Source organism: Cololabis saira, chromosome 21 (genome assembly GCF_033807715.1).
Source record: "Cololabis saira isolate AMF1-May2022 chromosome 21, fColSai1.1, whole genome shotgun sequence".
NCBI classification, from domain to species: domain Eukaryota; kingdom Metazoa; phylum Chordata; class Actinopteri; order Beloniformes; family Belonidae; genus Cololabis; species Cololabis saira.
This window is the reverse complement of record NC_084607.1, coordinates 11,381,687-11,400,179: the sequence shown is the minus strand read 5'-3', so window position 1 is coordinate 11,400,179 and position 18,493 is coordinate 11,381,687. Positions and strand designations below refer to the sequence as shown.

Below are 18,493 nucleotides of genomic sequence, written 5' to 3'. Positions count from 1 at the left end.
TAAGATAAGAAATCCTTTAATAGTCCCACAGAGGTGAAATTTCCAGATTACAGCAGCAAAGGGGATAGTGCAAAACACAAGAGGCATCAATATCACACAATAATAATAAAAACGCTATAAACAGTATATACATATAATAAGAAGAAGGAGAATAAAAATAGTAATAAGAAATACTAGTATATAAAAAGAATAAGAAATAAGATGGATATTTACAGATGTTATTAACATAATTGCACGTTGCAGAGAATGATAATGATATATATATATATATATATATATATATATATATATATATATATATATATATATATATATATATATATATATATATAAATTATATGAATATTAATTTAATTTCTTGAGTCCATGATACGTTTAAAATTATGACTGTATATTCAAAACTGGACATAAGCATAATGTCCTCTAGATGGCAATCAATGCAGGCAAAGCATTCAGGGTCAATCAAACAGTAAAAGTCAAAGTCCACAATCACAACAACTTTGTTTTTGAAATAACAACGTATGTTTTTCATTTCATTTTGTCAGTTGTTGATGTGGGGCTTAGTTTTGTTGCATCTTTACACCCAACCCTACAATGTTTAGCCAATAGAATAAAGTTGTGTGTTGTAGCGTTTCACTTTAATAAGTAACACTTACGGAAAGTCACGCCTCATAATGGACATCTTATTTCAAAATAAAAGCTTTAAACCTGTTTTCCCTCCTTCGCCTGACCGACGTCGCTCTCGCTGTGGAAGTGATGCATCTTGCCTCAATATTTCCTCTTTGAGAAGAGCCCGGAAGACCTACTAGGCGATGGTGTTGCGGTAAATACAGTGAGTTTATTAATCTGAATTTACTCTGCCAACTTACTAAAGTGACACTCGGGTAAAACTTGTCCTTGGTTTTCATAGCATTTGCAACTGCAGGCCACCACTTGAGGTATGATGTGTGTTTTACATTTTCTCATTGCTGTGTGAATTTACTTAGCCCGTGTGAGCTAACCTCTACTAGTTAATCATTATTTGGTAATGGCTTCTTTAAAAGAGTCATATGAGTCTGATCCGTGATCAAGTGGATTGTTCTGTGTTATTCAGCCAGCAGGTCCTCATTGTTATGCAGAGAGAGCTTGCTGACAGTTTATTATAGGAGAAGTGACGGCGGTGAGTCATGCGATCCCAAGAAAATGTAATCTGAATCTTGTTTTTGTGTCTGTGTGGATAATATAGGCTAAGTATGTGAGCCACAAAGTATTTCCCTGCCTCAACATATGACCTCCGAGAAGATAAAGAGAGAATTGAAATTCCGTCAGTGGTTTAACAAAGGGACAATACTCAAATCTGCAGCTGCTTTACTAAAAATAATATCCCTCACTAAATGATTCAGTGCTGCGTGTTTATCCTGAAGATCCTGCATCACAAGCACTCAGATAAATGCAATATCAGATTATTTCTGTTTGTAAAAACACATCAACAACAACAAACATCTGATGAAGGTAAAAACATATTTTAAAACTTTGTCATAAGCAGTAGACTGCAGACAGAGAGGTGAGGGACAGTAAATCTCTGCAAGGTGCAACATCTGTGGCAGCTTCAACTACAGGACTGTTTTAAAAAAATTAGAATATTGTGATAAAGTCCTTTATTTTCTGTAATGCAAAAATTTCATACATTCTGGATTCATTACAAATCAACTAAAATATTGCAAGCCTTTTATTATTTTAATATTGCTGATCATGGCTTACAGCTTAAGAAAACTCAAATATCCTATCTCAAAAAATTAGAATATTCTGGGAATCTTAATCTTAAACTGTAAGCCATAATCAGCAATATTAAAATAATAAAAGGCTTGCAATATTTCAGTTGATTTGTAATGAATCCAGAATGTATGACATTTTTGTTTTTTTAATTGTATTACAGAAAATAAAGAACTTTATCACAATATTCTAATTTTCTGAGGCAGTCCTGTATATTCATTAAAACAAGGGACCGAGACTATGAAAATCATTTTTAGTGGATGTTTGACTTATGCTTCAACTATTTAAGTAATGAAAGTCCTTCTTTAATTCAGTTTTGATAGATAGATAGTTCTTTATTGTCATTATAACTTATGTACATCGAAATTAAAAGTGCTCTCCAGTCAGCGCATCATATATAAAATAACTGAAAATAATCCAATAAAATATAATTTAAAATATAAACAAATAAAATAAATATATACATCTCTAGACACATTCACCCTTCCACATCAACACACAGACCCCACAAGAACCTTCATCAGCATACAATCATTTTTGTTATTGTTATTGCATATTAGCTTCTGTTTTTGTTAAGAGTGGTTATTGCTGTTGGATAAAAGCTGTGTTTGAGTCTGTTTGTCCTCATTTTCATGAGTCTGTATCGTTTCCCAGAAACGATTTTCAAACCATATGCCACCAAAACATTAAGACTGGAGGTTGGAGGGTTATATAACAGTACTTCAGAGTTTTATATCTACTTTATTATCATAGACTTTCAGTTTTTATTATTTGCTTGTACTTTAACCGAGACGCTGTGGAACTTTTCACCAAAATGCCAACCAACGATTGCATTATTCATAAAAATGTACATAATAATAAAACATTACTCACTGCTAAGGTCACTTTTTGGCTCCCTTTTTGAAGGTAAACTGTATATATAAATGCCTTCAAACTACACCCAAGTAATGAATGATCATTTGAGTAAGTAAGTAAAGTTTATAGCACCTTTCACAGGAAAGGGAATGTCACAAGGTGCTGCACAAAGAATAAAACAATACAGTAAAAATACAATAAAAACAAGACAATACCGATAAAAGCTCCTAGAATAAAAGTACATCAAATCAACATGCTGGTCATTAAACAACCCTCACTACTGATGTTTAAAAGCTCAGAGAAACAGGTGGTTTTAAGTTTGTTCTTAAAAGCGGCGATGAGGGATTATCCCATCTTAACAGTCGCCTCAGAGAGATTCCTCTTAAATCCTTGCTAAGAAGAGATGTCACCACGCCAAAATGTAAAGAAGTCAGTTTGGAGCTCAGACAGGATCGTTGATGCTCATCTAAAAGAGAACGGTTATATTGAGTGTTTCATCGTGGTGCTTTGACAGGAGCACATCAAAGCCAAACTGAAGTTCACAAATGAAGGATGAGTTTTAGAGGTCTGTACTTTGGTCTGATGACTCTGCTTTTGGATGGTGAAAACAAGAGAGATGCCTTCAACTTAACCCCCCCCCAAAAACGCAGCTTCCACTGTAAAACATGGTGACGGGAGCATGATGCTGTGTGTCTATCTCTGGATATTTGCTGTGCCTTCCATCGAGACTTGTGACCCCAAAACATGGTTATAAAATCAAGCAAAACTCTGAAGTGGCCATCTCAGCGCGCAGATGTCGGTCTCATTGAGAATCAGTGGAAGTAGATCAAGGTTATTGTCCTTATTCGGAAATCTGGAACAGTTTTTCTGTGGAAGGATGAGCTAAGATCCCTCAAGTGAGGTGTTCAAAGTCAGTCAGGATGTAGCACAAGGAAGCATCGTCAGTTGTACGTCACAAATTTGATTGAAATTCTTTATTCAGTCACATCACTCTACAAGCATTGAACACAAACATTATCGAAAAATAGTGACTGAAAAGGCACAGGCAGAAACATAGTGGTTATATTAATGCCTGTCCTACATACAAACAAACAAACAATAGCAAAACTAAACCAGAAAAACCAGAAAAGGAGGACCAATAAGGTTTACATATATATGATAGTAAAGACTTTTTTATATAAATATCAAAGAACAGCAACAAACAAAAACAAATAAACATTAACATTTGTAGCTTTCAAAGATTGCTCTACAAATCTTTTTTTTGTAAACCGAAAATGAGCTGCACATTCGTAAATCTAGGTTAGCGTCATTCCATAGTTTAACTCCCACAACAGATATACATCTCCTTTTAGTCTCTTTTCTAGCTTTTTGTACAACAAATTTACAAACATCACGCAAATTATATTTTTATTATATTTTATTTGGACTTGGAATTATATTTGGACTCATATATTGAGAAAAACCGTTGTACACAGACAAGGAGTAACTTTAATCTAACTTTATACATTATTTGCATTATTTTATAATAAACCAAATCATAACATTTCATAATATGGGATTTTTATAAATAATGGATTTGAATGTTCATAGTATCCCACACTATTAATAATACGTATGGCTCGTTTTTGTAAGAGCATTTACGGTACTGTTGTCTTATACGTCGAGCCCCAAACTCCCACACAATACGATATATAAGGTAGTATTAGTGAACAATAAATTAAATGTAGTGCTTTATGATTTAATATATTTCTGGAATTATACAAGATTGCTATTGACTTTGCAATATTTCCTTTTATGTATCTAATATGTTGTTTCCATGTTAATTTACAATCAATAACAACCCCTAGGAAATGCTTCACTAATCATCAGGTGTGTAGTTTTTGGTCCTAGCGTACTTGTTTCTTCTTTCATTTGAAGAGAGTAGTAAAACATCTTAATGCAGATTATTGGAGCTTTGTCTGTAAACTAGAAACACTTTTCTTGAGTTGGGGGCTTATAACTTTGTCCATAACTGTGTTGCAGGGGGAGTTTCCTGTCTCTTACCAGGAATGCCGGGTGGCGATTACGGGGAGCTCGGGGCTAGCCTCCCTGCCATCGCCTCCCTGAACGCCTCCTACTCAACGTCGCTGTCCTTCCCTTCCCCGTACCTGCTGGTGCCGCCTGCCGAGCGCAAGGCCATCTCCGACGTCCGCCGAACCTTCTGCCTCTTTGTGACCTTTGACCTCCTCTTTATCGCTCTTCTCTGGATTATCGAGCTGAATGTGAGTGACGGTTTAGGGGCGTGTTTAGGATCCGTCACCTCTCTGTATTCATGCTGCAGCCACCGTTGTGGTTCTGATCTTATTTTTATTTTTGTGTCTTGCAGATATCCAGCACGATCTGGGAAAGCTTAGAAAAAGAGGTGGTCCATTATAACTTCAGGTCCTCCTTCTTTGATATAGTCGTAAGTGGGTCAGTTCATCCCGTTTCCTTTGGGTCTATTAATTGTTTTTAAAATGGTGTTGGTGTCTGTTCCTGAACACGTTTGGACAGCTGTGTCCATAATGAGCAAACTCTCTGCTCTGAAGTTTTTAAGGCCACGTTTACACGTAGCCGGGTATTTACAAAAACGGATATTTTCCCCTCTACGTTTTCAAAAAAATCCTTGTTTACACGGACCCGCATGAAAACGCTCTTAACGTCATGCCAGCCAATCAGAATCCTGGAAAAACATCAACAAATGACACGTGTGTAACTTCCAGTTAAGGCTGATTTATGGTTCCGCGTTACATTAACGCAGAGCCTACGGCGTAGGTTACGCGGCGACGCGCACGTACCTTGCGCGTCGCCGCGTACCCTACGCCGTCGATTTAACGCGGAACCATAATTCAGGCTTCATGCTGCTGGCTGACGCGCTCACAGGCTTGAATGAGCAGGAGGCTGGACTGGGGGGGGGGGGGGGTCGGGGGGGGGGGTTACTTTTAAGTGTGACTTTAGAATATTAAACAGGTAAAATACAAGAAAATATTGACGGTGGCCAAACTAATTGTAAACACAGGTCGCACACATGACGCTGGTGAGTTTCTGGTGCATAATGTGACGTTCTGAAGCTTAAATCTCCGTTTTCCTCCGTTTAGACGCAAACGTGAAAACGGAGTTTTTGAAAATCTCCACTTTGGCCGGAGTTTTCAGAAATGATCGTTTTTGGGGGCTTTGAGCTGCGTTTTCGTGTAAACGAACGGCCAAAACGCATGAAAACGCCTCCGTTTTTGCCCCGTGTAAACGGGGCCTAAGAGTCGTGCATCTGCATTTATTTACACAAGAGAAGAAAATGTTCAGCTCCCTGATGCTTATTCCTAATATAATGTCCTGCCCGTCTCAGGTTCTCGCCTTGTTTCGTTTCCTGTGTCTACAAGTGGGCTACGCAGCCTTCGGCTTGAGGCACTGGTGGGTGATCGCGGTGAGTCTGCTCACTCACTCACAACTGCTGACTGAACAGTCCAACGTGTTTCCTTCTGGACGTGAATCAGAGCTCTGCTCCTCTTTGCAGGTTACCACTCTAGTGACCAGCGTCTTCCTCGTTGTGAAGGTGATCGTATCCAACGTGAGTGCTTTTTAACTTCTGCTGTTCTCTGGTTTTGACGGCTCAGCGTGTCATACGTAGTGGCACGAGGAAGCCACTTCGCTATTTTCACTTCTTCATTTCTCCCAGTTATTTGCAGCTAGTGGCTATAAATGTATCTTCTTCTTTGCATTATCTCGCCTTATCATCCTTCTGACTGATGCATTTATGTGGTGAAATAAACCTTATTTGCCTGAGGAAAGGGAACCAACATGAAATACTGCTGGCAAATTTACTGCAGCGGTGGTGACGGTGTCCTTCTCTCGTGGTTTCTGTCTCTGCACAGCTCCTGTCCCAGAATGCCTTTGGCTACGTGCTGCCTATCACCTCCTTTGTGGTGGCGTGGCTGGAGACCTGGTTCCTCGATTTCAAGGTTCTCACGCAGGAAGCTGACGACGAACGAGGTGAGAGACGAGTGGCTGCTTGGAGCACAACTCCTCAAAACTCCTCAAAACTCCCGCTCTTTCTCACCAGTCTCCCTGCTCTGACCTTAGCCTACCTAGCAGCGGTGCACGCAGCCTGCGAACGAGCCCCTATGATCTACCCCCGCGCTGTTTCCGACGGACAGTTCTACTCCCCGCCGGAATCCGTTGCAGGTGATTGTCTGTTCTTTTTATTTTATTTTTTTTTACTTTTTATTTTTTCCTTTTTTACAAATAACAGAACCTTTCCCCCTACACAGAAAATCAAAAAGTGCATATTAGGTCGACATCAGAGGTGTAAAAGTATTCACATTCATTACTCAGGTAGAAGTATAGATAGTAGAGTTTAAAAATACTCCTGTAGAAGTTGAAGTATCAACTCAAGTTTTTTACTCAAGTAAAAGTATAAAAGTACTGCTTTCAAAACTATTTAAAGTATAAAAGTAAAAGTAATGTAAGGGGGAAAAAAGCCATTAAGGACAAAAGCCATTGAAAATGAATACATCTTAGTATAATGCAAATATATTAAAGAACCATATATGTGTACTATTGAGCATTAACATGTGTTTCAGAGAGCAGGAGATATGATGACTAGTTGCCTATAAGTATTGTAATGGTGCAAAAAGTCAAACTTCAGAGGCATGTTATCATTTATCCTAACCTTTATTGGAATGTACATCCAAGTTTAGTTGCAGGAATCTGAGGGAACGGATGTAAGAACAAAACTGGACAAGAACATCTGAAACAACCACAACCAAATTCACTCTATCCGGATGGAGCAATTTAACTGGATAGTTTTATTTTAAAGGCCGAAATTAAATAGAGTAACGAGGCTGTTTTTAAAATGTAAGGAGTAAAAATTACAGATAATTGCGTGAAAATGTAAGGAGTAAAAGTAAAAAGTCGTCTGAAAAATAATTACTCCAGTGAAGTATAGATAACCAAAATTTCTACTTAAGTAAGGTAACGAAGTATTTGTACTTTGTTACTTGACACCTCTGGTCGACATTAATACAGACAGCAAGATTACTTATTAAGACAATTCCCCTTCTTTTACTACAACCCATTTCCATCAGTATCCAAATACAACACAACATCTCCCCATCTTTAGTCAAAAGTGTCTATTTTCATTTGTAGCCTTGCGGTCATCTGTTCCATGATGTAAACCTGCTTCAGTCTCTGCTTCCACCGTGTTACTGTCGGTGATTTACTGTCCTTCCAATTCACAGTAATCATTTTCTTGGCAATCAGTAACAAAATCCGCAGTATATATCTCTGTTCTGCGTTATACGTTTCCTTTGCTGCAGCTCCCAACAAGTACACCATAGGATCCAGAGGAACATTTACCTTGACAATATTTTTCATTTCTGCTTTTTCCAAAACACTTGAATTATTGGACAATCCCAAAATATATGTGCGTAATCCCCAATTCCTCCACAATTCCTCCAACACATTTCAATCAAAGGTGTCTTGACAAACAAAGAAATATTCAGGGGAGTGTTAAAATATATTATTTTTAATTTCCAATCAAACTCGTGATTGTCTGTTCTGATGTGTTCGTCTGTCCGTCCGGCCTCTTCTGTATGTTCCCACTTCCTGTTTGAGCTGGGAACTGATTTTTGGCCCTGAACTCTGACTGCAGGCTCGGAGGACGATCTGGATGAGGAGGGTCTTGGGCGCAGAGCTGTCACTGCTCAGGTAACGGGATCGTTGATTATAGTCAGCCCCATGTCCTGCTCTCCAGCTGATGCTTTCCTGCCCTTCTTCCTCTTCTTTTGGTGCTGCAGGAGAAGGAGTACGTCCGGCAGGGGCGAGAGGCCATGTCCGTGGTGGAGCAGATCCTCACCCAGGAGGAAAACTGGAAGTTTGAGAAAAACAACGTAAGTAGACACATGTCCAGAGAACTACAGTCAGAGACGTTCTATAACCGAGACAGCCCACTACGGTTGTGTTTCTTGTATCTCTGTCACGTGACTGCCACGCCCCCTTAGGAGACAGGAAGCAGGTCCTGAGTCTATTGAGTCCTATGGGAAAAGTGAACGTGAGCACAGATTATTACCAATTCCTTCGCCCCATAGTAACCTAAGTAAATACGGGACCCATTTTTCAAAAGCCACAAACCTTCTGAACATTCTGACACCAAAATGGACATTTTCAGACCGACAGATTAGGAGAAAATGAACTTTGTTTGAGACCTGTCTCTGTCTGAGCAACACACTCTCGCGAGATTTGGCTCTCATCGTTTTCCCAACGGATAAAATGAAGTTTAAAACTTAAATAAAACTTGCTTCTTTGCTTAATAATACTGTTATTTTTATTATTTAAGTATTTTTGGAAGAAAGTTGTACTGTATCTAGTGTTGTATGTTCCAAAACGATGTGGGGAGGGGGCGGCCACGCCCACTTAGGAGACCGGAAGTGTATACCGTTTCAAACCATTGCCAGTAACGGCAATGCGCTATCTTGTGTATAGAAGATCTTTGCTACAGTTACTCGTACAGGCTGCCTGCATTTAGTGTCTTCTTTCCCTAAATGTTAGTATTGTTACAACTGTGGGTGCTGCGATTATGTGCAGGATTTATTTGAATCAAACACTGAACAGGTCAGATAGCAGCAACAATTTTATAGAAAAGCTTTTACATAAATTAGAAACAACAATGCTTTATTTCAACTGAATATCTGCTGTAGGGTCAGTGCAACAAATTACTACTACTACTACTGTCATTTAGCTGATGCTTTTATTCAAAGCAACTTAGATCTGAGACAACAACACAAGCAAGAAACGTAGGAGGATCCAGCATGGATAATTAAGGAGTTTAAAACTGAAAATCTTACATTAAAGTGCAGGAAATGTAGCAAAATAAACATCCATGTGATTCATATTACAAAGGGTTTGTTTTGATTTGAGATTAGACCAGGCTGGTACCAGTAACCGGGAAAATGTTAGTTTAACAGATTACTGACTGACTTATCATTCTTATCATTCGAGTTGGTTTGCATTTGAAAGTAACATCAGTTATAAAAGACTTGTTTGTCAGTCAATTTAATCTTTTGTTGTGGAAAAATAGCTGTATTTGATAAGTATATCTTTTTCAATGATTAATAATAATAATAAAATGAACTGAAATGAAAGCAGAGGCCCAGTGACTGACGGAAAAGGCTGTTTTTCATCCTCTGTGTTTTTATTTTCTCACTTTTTTCTTCTGGTTTCACTCGCTGTCACTCATTGTGCTAGTTGCCTAGGTGACGAGTTACGGTGACATTTGACATGCCGCTCACGCAACTGCTGGAGCGTGCATGTTTTTGTGCATACTTACTGGTAAATATAGGTTAGGATTCAAAATCCACTTTAATGTTGATTATATGAAATAATACACAGACAATCTTATTTTTTATTTGTGTGTGTTTTTGGGTGAAATGAAAAACACCTCTTTTGCAGTTTCTAAATGATATTTCTTTGCGGCAGGACATGGGAGACTCTGTCTACACTCTGGAGATTCCCTACCACGGAAAGACTTTCATTCTTAAGGTACAGTTAGTGTGAAACTGAAAACATTCCACACTCGTGTTTAGACTCGACACAGACTTGAATCATGGAAATGTGCTTTTTTTCACTTTGGATTTCTTTTTTTTTCCCTAGAATGTTGATTTCCCTCTTTTTTACTGATGAATCGGCCCGACTTCCCTCTGAAGTCTCTTATTTTACCGCTGTCTGAGTGAAGAGTGACTTCTTTTGAACACTATTGCTGAATTAAGCACCAGTGCAGCCGACGGGCCTGTGTGCATTTAAACGACCCCATTGGGGCATGGTGGAGAACAAATTGAGATGCTTGGGGGAGATAAATGAAATGAGATCATATCTAGACTTCAGAGAACGCAGACATGGCTCCTGGAGTTCCTTTGGTGTGTGTTTCCATACGTGTTCAGAGGGCGGACTGTGACTGGAAGCTGTTTTCCAGGAATCGCACAACTGTGTCTCGTGGGTTTCTAGCTGAAATGATAAGGGAGGCCAAATGTGTAGCAAAGCCTCAAGGTTCTTCTATCTTTAAATAACCTGTATATAAATAAGTTATTGAGGTGACCTGGAAGCATATTGAAAACAAAAGGTGTGGCTTTGTGTATAATTATAAGAAATGCAATGTTTTTCAGCGTAAAGACGCCATATTTATGTGAAACTCTTCACACTATGGATTTATTAGACAATTAACACACATCAGCTTTTTTCAGAGGATTTCCACAGACTGCATAATTAAATGAGTAGATGACAGTGTTATTCAACCATTGGTGGTGCGAGGGTGTAACCACAGTCATTATCTGCTGCACGTTTGAGCAGTTTTGAAACCTTTTGGTGCCAGAACTGCTGAGTGTTTCTCCTACTTTTCTGTGTCAAAGACAAAGTTTGGTTGTTTTTCTGCACATGGACATGAAAATAACTGCTGAGAGCAATGGATACATAGATAAATATAGATAGATTCATGCTTCCTGTGCAGTTTCTCACTCTAAAGAAAAACGTATTGAAAGTAGAAAAAACCAAATGGTAGCATTCCTATGCAGTTGAGAGTTACCACGCTGCAGCAGAAACATGACGCCATCATCCACCCGCTCTCTTGTGTGAAGAGGGCTTTAAATACCTATGAAAGGCATATATATACTTTAACCAAATGTACTATGTATCTTGGAGCACATAATAATAATAATAATAATAATAATAATAATGATAATAATAATAATTTCAATTTATATAGCACTTTTCACCTGAAACGACAGATCTCAGAGCGCTTTACAAAGAAGACTAAAAACAAGACTAAGAAACTAAGACAAAACCTAGCTACTAAGTAAGATAAAAAGTTGTGGGCAGCAAAAAGATAAAAAAATATTTGAATAAAAGGAGTCAAGGGAAGAGTTCAGGGGAAAGCCTGCTTATATGTTCTCTCTGCTAATCATTTTTTAAAGCCTTTTTGTCTGATTTGACTAATTTCACTTGCTTTGGCTCCGATTGTACATAAACTAATCAGGCCAAAACCACAACGATTAAAGCCACTCAACATAATCTCGTTACTCTCTGGCATGCAAGCGGTTGTCCGAGAGCCCGGTGGGTCCCTGAACAACAGACTTCTTGTTCAAACGTGGAACTAAATAAGAAGTTCAAGCAGGGCAATGATCATGAAAAAACAACAACTTGGGTTCTCATGAAGTCAGCTGTGACTGATTGGCATAAAAGATGCATTACAGATATTTTTGTGCCTTTTCCTCGTCGTCTTTCTTCCGCGCTGAATTGGACTGTGATTATTGGCTCACGGCCTTGTTTTGTTGCGTTCAGGCGTTGATGCAGTGCTCTGCTGAGCTCGTGTATCAGGAGGTGATCCTGCAGCCGGAGAAGATGGTTCAGTGGAACAGGACGGTCTCCACCTGCCAGGTGATCGATCTTTCTGCCCCCCCCCCCCGTTGAACATTTGTCACTGCAGAGCTGTGCACCATTAGAGCCTAACACTGCTCCCCGCCTTCTCCCCAGATCCTTCAGAGGGTCGACGACAACACCATGGTGTCGTACGATGTCTCCTCTGGTGCAGCAGGGGGAGTAGTCTCTGCGAGGTGTGTACGCAGCCTCCACTTGTGGCTTCGTCTCGCTCTTATCTTTTTTCTGCCAGTCTTGTCTTTATCGGGATTTCAAGTCTGAAACATAATAAATTGATTTACTGATGGATTTTTTTATTTATTTTTTTCCTCCCTGCAGGGACTTTATTAATGTTCGACGAGTAGAGCGCAAACGAGACTGTTACCTGTCTGCTGGCATGGCAACCAACCACGACTCCAAGCCCCCGAGTGGCCGCTACGTCAGGTCAGACCATGTCATCATTCCAGTAAATTGCAACATCATTTTGATGAAGTGCCGTTGCACCAAGTGTACTCTTCTGTCTTCCCTGTTGTTGTGTCGACCAGGGGAGAAAACGGGCCGGGAGGATTTGTGGTCCTCAAATCCAGCAGCAATCCAACGGTGTGCACCTTCATCTGGGTCCTCAACACAGACCTGAAGGTGGGAACGTGCAATCACACTTGCAATTGAATGAATGAATGAAGTTTATGCAGTCATGACAACACAAAACAACACCAAAAAAAAAACATTGTGCACAGCATTAACATTTCATACAAAACCAAAAATGTGTTGAACAATGACTGAAAAGGCATAGGCTGAAGCAAAATGCTTATAAAAGCCTATCCTATAGTACCAACTTTCTTTTTTTTTTTGGCTACCGACCTCCAAAAAACCAAAAAGAGAATAGAAAAGCAAAGAAACAACAAAAGGCAAAGAAACAATAGAAAAGCAAAGAAACATTTACAGATAGTCAATTGCACTTATAAGCTTCAAAAATAGCTTTACAAAGCATTTTCTTGAAAACAAAAAGAGAATGACATGTTTTTAAATTTATGTTGGCATCATTCCAGAATTTAACTCCAGTAATGGGGACACATCTCCTTTTCATACCTTTTTTGGCTTTATGTTTTGTGAAATTGCAGACACCTCTAAGATTGTATGGAGTTTCCTGAATTAAAAAAAAGAACCTCTGTATTGGGTCGGGGAGCATTTTGATTTTGCTCTGAACATAATTTGCATGATTTTATAATAAAACAAATCATAAAATGTAATAACATGAGAATTTAGAAAAAGTGTGTGAGCGTAGTAATCAGCCTTATTGATGATACGTATGGCTCGTTTTTGAAGTTTTCTTATTGAATTTAAGGTGGTTTTAAAGGTGGATCCCCACAATTCCACACAGTAACATAAATAGGGAACAATCAATGAGTAGTAGATCAAATGCAAGGCCTTGGAATTCAGTACATAAGTGATTCAGTACAATCACTTATGTTTATGGTAAAATAGGATTTTCTTAGCCTATGTTTAGGACTGCTAAACTTTGAAAAGGAGCAACAGGATGCACAAAGCCTGTGTGAGCTTTGAAAGGCGGCTTTCCCGGAGCAGACGGCTGAAGCTATGACCAAAATAGTTTTTGTTCCTCGTAGTAGCTGTAGGCGCTGGGCATGCACACGTGGGTGGAGATGGGCTAAAAACAACTTGAAATAACATTTTCATACATACCGCACTTTCCTCTTATGCAGTTGCAGTGTTAATGAATTTAAAACTTTTGAAAACCAGGGCAATAATATTCATATTTTTTTTAAGCCTTTGTGAAGGCGTCTGTTATCTTCTCTGGGTTTTCATGACGGCTGAATTGTTTGCTTCCCACCTACTGGGCTTCGTGTCATCGTCTGGTGGGGGTCATGTGATGAGGCCTCAACATGCGACTCAGAAGAGAGGATAATGAAGTGAATCGGTGCAAATGTGTCATTATTTACAGAAGCTTTCTAGTTTATTTTGTCCACATTAGACCTCAACAGTTAACGTTTAAAACACTTTGGACACGAGGCATATCCATTTTAGATGAAAACGTGTTTGTGATTTTAGCCTCAGTCAGCAGGTACAGGACTGTCTCAGAAAATTAGAATATTGTGATAAAGTCCTTTATTTTATTTCATTTCATTTATTTATTTATTCAAACAGGTTAAAACAAAAACAAAATAATCAGAATACATAAAATACACACATACATAAAAAAACAAAAAAAAAACAAAGAACAACAAAGAAAACCATAAGCAAAACAAAGCAAATTAAAGCTGCAAGCAGCGATGAACGGGCCCTCGCACTCACGGCCACCGCCCCCCATAAGCATATCAGAAATGACACCACCCACGACTTCCTATGTCAAACCATTCAAAAGTTATAGCAGAAAAAAGGGACAACCAATCAGAAGAAGGGGCGGGGCTAATTTTCACCAATTATGGTCAAGGACTCTATACCGAGTCCCATGACACCACCCACGACTCTTTATGTCAAACCATTCAAAAGTTATGGCAGAGAAAAGTATTCTAGGTGGCGCTGTTGAGCCGTTAAGCCACGCCCATTAATACAAACCATGAAATATCAAATTTATCGCCAGGCCTGCCTTGCATGCAAAATTTGGTGACTTTTGGAGAACTATCAAATATTGACCAATCAGATGAAGGGACGCGCGCTTTTTCGCGGCTAGCGTCGCCACGGTAACACTTTTGAAAAAGAAAAGTAATGCGCGTAGTCGCAAGATGAAGACGCACATTTTGATGTATAACACACCTGGGTGCACGTTACGGTTCGGGCCGTATTAATTGCCGAAGGAATGGCATAAATTGCGCCAAAATTACACAATAAATTAAAAATGGCTGACTTCCTGTTCGGTTTCGGCCATGGCGCCAAGAGACTTTTCTTTAAGTTGCGACATGATACAGGTGTGTACCGATTTTCATGCATGTACGTGAAACCGTATTGTGGGGCTTGAGGCACAAAGTTTTCTAGAGGGCGCTGTTGAGCCATTTTGCCACGCCCATTAATGCAAACCATGAAATATCAAATTTATCGCCAGGCCTGCCTTGCATGCAAAATATGGTGACTTTTGGGGAACTATCAAATATGGACCAATCAGATGAAGGGGGGCGCCCTTTTTGCCGTCTAGCGTCGCCACGTTAACACTTTTGAAAGAGAAAAGTAATGCGCGTAGTCCCAGGATAGAGACGCACATTTTGATGTATAACACACCTGGGTGCACGTTACGGTTCGGGCCGTATTAATTCTCGAAGGAATGGCTCATATTGCTCCAAAATTACGCGATTAATTCAGAATGTTTAAAATGGCCGACTTCCTGTTCGGTTTCGGCCATGGCGCCAAGAGACTTTTCTGTAAGTTGCGACATGATACAGGTGTGTACCGATTTTCGTTCAAGTACGTCAAACCGTATTATGGGGCTTGAGGCGCAAAGTTTTTTCTGTCTGAACCAACCAGATGAAGGGTGGGCGCGCTTTTTGGCGTCTAGCGTCGCCACGGTAACGCTTTTGAAAGAGAAAAGTAATGCGTGTAGTCGCAGGATAGAGACGCACATTTTGATGTATAACACACCTGGGTGCACGTTACGGTTCGGGCCGTATTAACTGCCGAAGGAATGGCATAAATTGCGCCAAAGTGACACGATTAATTCAAAATGGCTGACTTCCTGTTCGGTTTCGGCCATGTCGCCAAGAGACTTTTCTTTAAGTTGTGTACTGATACAGGTGTGTACCGATTTTCGTGCATGTACGTCAAACCGTATTGTGGGGCTTGAGGCACAAAGTTTTCCGGGGGGCGCTGTTGAGCCATTTTGCCACGCCCATTAATGTAAACCATTAAATATCAAATTTTTCGCCAGGCCTGACTTGCATGCAAAATTTGGTGACTTTTTGGGCACGTTTAGGGGGGCAAAAAGGCCTTCCTTTCGTCAGAAGAAAAAGAAAAAGAAAAAGAAAAAGAAAAAAAAAAATTCCTACAGATACAATAGGGCCTTCGCACTGAAGGTGCTCGGGCCCTAATTAAAGAGACAAATCTATATGTAAATAAATATTTCCTGTTTGAAAGGGTGTAGGATGAAGTTTCAAAAAACTAATATAATAATTATTTTCTGTAATGCAAAAATGTCATACATTCTGGATTCATTACAAATCAACTGAAATATTGCAAGCCTTTTATTATTTTAATATTGCTGATCATGGCTTACAGCTTAAGAAAACTCAAATATCCTATCTCAAAAAATTTGAATATTCTGGGAATCTTAAACTGTAAGCCATAATCAGCAATATTAAAATAATAAAAGGCTTGCAATATTTCAGTTGATTTGTAATGAATCCAGAATGTATGACATTTTTGTTTTTTTAATTGCATTACAGAAAAGAAAAGAAAAGAACTTTATGACAATATTCTAATTTTCTGAGACAGTCCTGAACATGCTGCAGAAAACAATGACAATGGAGTGAAAACCAACTTAAATGTAATACAAAGTAGGAAAAACCCAACAGAAACCGGTTAACACTTTGGTTTTATTTGTGTTTAGGGCCGTCTTCCCCGCTACCTCATCCACCAGAGCCTCGCCGCCACCATGTTCGAGTTCATGTCGCATCTACGCCAGCGTATTGCCGAGCTGCGGCCTTCGCACTGCTCCCACCACCACACTTAAAGCAGCGCAGAGATGAACCTGGGAGATGGAACGACTCTCTTCTCTTCTGACGGGCGGAGCAACACCCTGTGAGCTGAAGGAAACGCCTCTGAAACTGAAAAGACTGCCGTTTCTGAGCATAGAAAATGTGACGCGTTTATCGTATTTCAGTCAGATGAGGCAAGCAGTAACTTCATTGGAAAAGACTTTGTTGTTTTTTTTGTTTTGTCTGTTTTTTTTTCTTATCTGCGATGAGAACTTTATCCAGAGATGGAATACACTTTACTGAAATAAGGAGTCTTGCATAAGGATGGAAGCGAGGCCTGTTGTAATGACACGACTGAAAACAGCTGAGCCTTATTTTCAATGCACACGTTGTTAATGGATGATTTGCTGCTTTTTTTTTTTTTTTTCTTCAATTTGAAATGTACATTTTGTTCCACTTGCCTAGACTTCCATATTTTCAACAAACGTATGATTTAGAGGTAACGGCTATTCCAGGATTTCTGCGCTGTGATTGACGAGGGCGACGCTCGCCTCTCAAAGGTGAAGCCACTTATCCAAGCAGTAAAAACTCTGCTCTTAGTCTGTGGGGGAAATATGTCGGATCACATTTAAGAAACTATTACTGATGATTTGGTATTTTGCACTTTGCGATCAGCCAGCAGGTAAAACCAAGACTGAAGTCGGAGATTGAAATGATCATCGTGATAAATGAGCACGCCGTGTCCTCACTGATGCCATCTTTTGTGCCAATAACATCAAGTGGCCTTGTCATAAAATAGCTCAAATCATTGTCATTTAACAACATTTTTTCACTGTTTAGCGATTATTACCGTTGTCTTTTTTTTTTTTACTGATCTTTTTTTTTTACATAAAGCAGCAATGTATCGTTTCCAGCTTCAGTGTTGATGCTGCGTCTCCAAATCTGCTGCCAAAAACTGAGGTTTGAATTTTGGTTTGAGTTAATGAGTTGAACGAGAGACAGAGTTTGGTTGTTCTTCTCTAAATTTGGGCCCAAAAACAGCTTCGGTTATTCCAGCTAAAGGACCATGTGTGTGGATCTAAACGTGATCTCCTGAGGAATCATATTCACAAATGTTGTAATCACAGCTGCAATAATTTATGTTCATAGAGAGAGACTGATTTATTATCATGTTTATTTTAAGCTTCTTACTGCAAAGAAGGAATATCAAATGAAAATATGAAAATGGTGCCTTTATCACTGTAACATAACATGTCAGCCTTGTCATTTTGTTTTGCATTAATTTTCTGTTGTTTAATCTCTGCTCGGTAACTTTCCAAAGGCGTACTAGACGCAAAGGAAGTCTGACTTACCGTTTTCTTCAGTAGGTTTTCAGTTTGAATGGAAACTCATAAATTTATCAGCCAATTTAAATCCATCACAACTGACCAGCCGTTTTCTTTTTTTACTGAGTCTTAACCGGTGTCTTACGTCTAATAAAATATAGGAACTCATGACTGTGCTTCAGTTTTTCTCTTTAACTCATAAAAAACACACCAGAATGCTAATGTTTGGGGCAACGAGGGCGAAAAGGTTTTTCTGCTTGGTCATATTGACGTCTGATTTTACAGATGACATACAACCTCAATATTTCAAGGGAGATAATTGGTAATTTTCTTGTCCCACGGTGCCAGAACAATGGAAAGGTCAGAACTCGATAAGCGTTCCCTTTGGCGAGTGTGTGATGGTAAACAGCTTTCGTAAGCAGCCTTGTCGGGAAATTTTTGGTCATTTTTCTTTCTTTTTTTTTACAACTTCTATATCTGTGAAATTGTTTAGACGTCGACTGC

The 18,493-nt window shown here is 39.2% G+C and overlaps 1 protein-coding gene across 1 annotated transcript; it reads left to right on the top strand.

Annotated features, from left to right (window-relative positions):
• Positions 1–802: 802 nt before the first annotated feature.
• On the top strand, positions 803–18,158 carry stard3 (StAR related lipid transfer domain containing 3). The gene is made up of 15 exons (XM_061712212.1): positions 803–938; positions 4,630–4,868; positions 4,973–5,050; positions 5,969–6,046; positions 6,137–6,190; positions 6,495–6,612; positions 6,703–6,804; positions 8,273–8,328; positions 8,418–8,510; positions 10,096–10,158; positions 11,950–12,045; positions 12,142–12,221; positions 12,364–12,468; positions 12,570–12,663; positions 16,577–18,158. The coding sequence occupies exons 2-15, from the start codon at positions 4,656–4,658 to the stop codon at positions 16,697–16,699; spliced, it is 1,353 nt and encodes a 450-aa protein (XP_061568196.1). The 5' UTR covers positions 803–938; positions 4,630–4,655; the 3' UTR covers positions 16,700–18,158.
• Positions 18,159–18,493: the final 335 nt, after the last annotated feature.

What these genes read in the sequence shown, in the direction of transcription:
- stard3 (XM_061712212.1), top strand. Translation starts at nt 4,656, where the DNA reads ATGCCGGGTGGCGATTACGGGGAGCTCGGGGCTAGCCTCCCTGCCATC. An exon ending in GGCACTGGTGGGTGATCGCG is followed by an intron (nt 6,047 to 6,136) that starts GTGAGTCTGCTC and finishes TCCTCTTTGCAG; the next exon opens with GTTACCACTCTAGTGACCAG. An exon ending in GGAAGTTTGAGAAAAACAAC is followed by an intron (nt 8,511 to 10,095) that starts GTAAGTAGACAC and finishes TCTTTGCGGCAG; the next exon opens with GACATGGGAGACTCTGTCTA.